The sequence below is a fragment of the Lampris incognitus genome, chromosome 11 (assembly GCF_029633865.1).
Source record: "Lampris incognitus isolate fLamInc1 chromosome 11, fLamInc1.hap2, whole genome shotgun sequence".
Lineage (NCBI taxonomy): Eukaryota > Metazoa > Chordata > Actinopteri > Lampriformes > Lampridae > Lampris > Lampris incognitus.
Genome location: NC_079221.1, coordinates 24,022,716 through 24,026,882, shown reverse-complemented (window position 1 = coordinate 24,026,882; position 4,167 = coordinate 24,022,716). Strand labels below are relative to the sequence as shown.

The 4,167-nt window shown below is 50.3% G+C and overlaps 1 protein-coding gene across 1 annotated transcript in view; it reads left to right on the top strand.

Moving 5' to 3' along the window:
- The window catches only part of LOC130120851 (inhibin beta B chain-like), an 11,854-nt gene extending 7,969 nt beyond the window's left edge, over window positions 1-3,885 (top strand). The window contains exon 3 of the mRNA XM_056289636.1: window positions 2,829-3,885. Coding sequence (XP_056145611.1) covers window positions 2,829-3,652 — 824 coding nt within the window. The 3' untranslated portion in view covers window positions 3,653-3,885. The remainder of the gene's footprint in view (window positions 1-2,828) is intronic.
- The last annotated feature ends 282 nt before the right edge of the window (window positions 3,886-4,167 follow it).

Below are 4,167 nucleotides of genomic sequence, written 5' to 3'. Positions count from 1 at the left end.
GAGTTACCGATCAGACAACAGCATTTGTCTGATTGGTACCTTTAGACTTTACCCCCTATAGAAATAAACACATTGCTCTCTCTGAGCACCTTCATTTGTCACTCTCATGTTATTTGGGTTTCGGCTGAAGCTGCCCAGGCAAGCAAGGAGGCAAGGTGCTAACCGAGGCTAGGTTTGGTAGAGGAATCTTTAGGGGAACTGACATCAGTCGCAGGCACACAAAAAAACAAAAACAAAACATACTACTCAGCCAAGGTCTTTGGGTGTACTTCAGTATGTACTCAACATGCAGCTGATACTTCACCCTTGAGGCTTGCTTGATGGCTGATATATGATGAATTGGTTACCATGGGTGTGTGTACAGTATGGTTGGATGGATTCAAATGTGTGTGTGTGTGCGTGTGTGTGTGTGTGTGAGAGAGAGAGAGAGAGAGAGAGAGAGAGAGAGAGAGAGAGAGAGAGAGAGAGAGAGAGAGAGAGAGAGAGAGAGAGAGCGCTCTCAGCTGACATATTGAAGAGGGGAGAGCTGGTCTGAACAGGTCCACTTGTGAATGCAAAGACATGGTTTACAGGAGGAAGAGGCATGAGGCTTCTCAAGGGAAGGTGTGTGGGGGGGGGGTCATCTTTGGTGCCTAGCTGTTGACACTGACACACACTAATCATTCGGCAAACGCAGTAATTTAGCCGCACCAAAGTACATTGCAGTAAATCCCCTGCTGTAGAAAACCTCTCAATTGCTCCTGGGTAATTTGGACAACATCATTAGCCTTAAAAATAAATAAATAAATAGAGACAGATAGAGCTGGGGAGAGACCATTGCCGCTTTCGGACTCTCAGGATCTCTTCATTGTGGCAGTCTAGAAAGTGGCCACTGTCATGTAAATGGCTTTTATTTTTGCCTCATCATGCTTCCCGCTAGAAGCGCACGCGTTTCAATGCCAGGCTGCAGTGCGGCTGTCTCCCAGTGCCTCACAGGGGACTTTGTGCTGTCAGTCTCCGTGGCTCCAGGAGCCTTGGGTGGAGGGAGGGGGGGGGGATGGGGTGGGGTGGGGTGGTGTTTGTGTGTGTGTGGTGGGGGGGGAGTTCACAACCCGCACAACGAACTCAATGAACCCCCCGGGGCCTCGGACGTGTTGACCACCCTCCCACCCTCCTTCCCCTTCTCTTTCCTCCTCTTCTTCTTCCTCCTCCTCCTCCTCTCTCTCTCTCTCTCTCTCCTCTTTTGGCCCTGTCATTTCAAAACTGAACCTGAGTCCAACTGGGCACGATCCCAGGACTGGCCTGTCACGGCTGGCCTATCAGGAGCAGCCACAGAGGTCACCTGATGTGGTGGTTGAAGGAGAGAAAATAAAAGGCGAACAGCTCTTTAAAGACAGGGCTGCTTCCTTCTCGGGGTTCCTTTTGTGTTTGTGAGCATGCATGCATGCACATACGTGTGTGTGTGTGTGTGTGTGTGTGTGTGTGTGTGTGTGTGTGTGTGTGTGTGTGTGTGTGTGTTTCTGAAAGAGGGGCGAGACAGCAATTCAGCTTTGAGCCCCCTTACTTTAAGTGACTATATCCCTCCACACAGCGGAATTGGTGTCTGGTAGCTGTCCCAATCTAATTTTCAAAAAGGAAGCTTAGGAAATATCTAACATGTTCACACAGCTTCATCCTCATGTACATGTAAACTACATGTATGTTTTCTAGGGGGACAACGGATCACAAAACTCATGGTTTGGATCGTATCACGGTTTTGAGTCGCAGATCGTATCATTTTTCAGATAAGCAAAAAAAAAAAAAAAAAGACAAATATAACTTTGCTTTCCATTTATTCTGTAAAACACTTAAAGCAAGGTGTCGAGGTAGCGTTGCGGTCTATTCCGTTGCCTACCAACATGGGGATCGGCGGTTCGAATCCCCGTGTTACCTCTGGCTTGGTCGGGCGTCCCTACAGACACAATTGGCAGTGCCTGCAGGTGGGAAGCAGGATGTGGGTATGGGTCCTGGTCGCTGTACTAGCACCTCCTCTGGTCAGTTGGGGCGCCTGGTCAGGGGGGAGGGGGAACTGGGAGGAAGAGCGTGATCCTCCCACGCGCTACATCCCCCTGGCAAAACTCCTCACTGTCAGGTGAAAAGAAGCGGCTGGTGACTCCACATGTATCGGAGGAGGCATGTGGTAGTCTGCAGCCCTCCCTGGATCGGCAGAGGGGGTGGAGCAGCAACTGGGACGGCTCAGAAGAGTGGGGTAATTGGCTGGATACAATTAGGGAGAAAGGGGGAGTAAAAAAAACACTTAAAGCAAGGATCCCATGGTCATAAATGAAAACAACATTCAAGATTCCCAACTTTTAAATGAAATCTTAAAATATATAGAATACTCTACACCCGATTATTAAAGTGTAATATGAGGCATGATACCTTCTTCCCTTAAAATTAGGTGGGAGGCTTTTCGAGTTCTTCCGCTCCTCCGCCAGCCATGACTGTCTCTGCACTTTTTGCAGCGCGAGCATCCCTGATTGATTTGTTGGGATTCAAAATGGCCTCTTCACGTGAACACACAACAGCTTTATTGTCTGCATAATCAACAAATCATTGCGCTTCAGAGTAAAACACAGGATGCAACTGTCTTGCCGATCACTGCATCAAGATTTAGGGAATTATTGTTTCAAAAAGTAACAGCGGCAGTAAAACTATATCTCACTATGATGGTTAAAATTTGTAATTAATCCGCAGTTCCCATGCATGCCGAATGGATCACAGATCAACTACGTTCTGTTGTACCACTAATGTTTGCTTATATGTCACCACTGAACTATTCCTCTATGTATTGTGTGTTTTTATAACAGATGAACAAGGACCCTCCAAGTCCAGCATGTACTTCCTTATCTCCAACGAGGGCAACCAGAACCTGTATGTGTCCCAGGCCAACCTGTGGCTCTACTTCCGTGTGTTACCGTCCGGACCTGAGAAAGGTCCCCGGAGGAAGGTGACGGTCAAGATCCACTACCAGGAAGGAGGGGTGGCCACCGGTGGAGCAGGAGTCCCGGGAGGGGGCGGCGGAGGAGGCATGGGTCGCTGGTCCCTGGTGGAGAAGCGGGTTGACCTGAAACGCAGCGGCTGGCACACCTTCCCTTTGTCGGAGGCTGTGCGCGCTGTGTTTGGGAAAGGCAGCAGACGGCAGGACCTGGAGGTCCGCTGCGAGGGCTGCGAGACGGCCGGTGTGGCAATGGTGCTGGTGGACCCGGGAGACCCGTCCCATCGCCCCTTCCTGGTAGTGCGCGCACGGCAGGCAGAGGGCAAGCACCGCATCCGCAAGCGGGGGCTGGAGTGTGACGGCAGCAGCGGGGGCCTGTGCTGCCGGCAGCAGTTCTATATAGACTTCCGCCTGATTGGCTGGAATGACTGGATCATCGCGCCGGCCGGCTACTACGGCAACTACTGCGAGGGCAGCTGCCCGGCCTACATGGCGGGCGTCCCCGGCTCGGCTTCGTCCTTCCACACAGCAGTGGTCAATCAGTACCGCATGCGGGGGATGAGCCCTGGCTCAGTCAATTCCTGCTGCATCCCCACCAAGCTCAGCACCATGTCCATGCTGTACTTTGACGACGAATACAACATTGTCAAACGGGACGTGCCCAACATGATCGTGGAGGAATGCGGCTGCGCTTGAGGTGGCCCCTTGTCAAACCCTTTCTTGACTTTGAACTTGAAAATACAGTTTAAAAAAAAAGGCCTTCTGTACGAGCCGGACGTTTATGTACGATACGCATATACATTGTATCTATTTTATGTGGAAGCAACACCAACTGGTACAAAGCAGCATGTATCGGTGTTGCGTACGTGTGTGCGTGCGTGTGTGTGTGTGTGTGTGTGTGTGTGTGTGTGTATGTGTGCATCCTTGGGGCGTGCATGTGAGAGCGTGAGTATTTATCAGACTGAGCAGCTTGTTGGCTGACCCAGTGTTGTCCATTCCACATGACAAACCTTACCTGGTTGGGAGCTATGGGAAGAGAAGGGAATGGTTATCACCAAATGAAATATCTAATCTAGTTTGCCATTTCTAGTCAAAAAACAATGGCACATCATCTCCTCTCCAATGAAGATTGAAAGCGCTTAAGGAAAGTGACAGGATCCACAAATTACATAATTGGCTTCAACCCCCCACCCCTCCTCACCCCCTCGTAC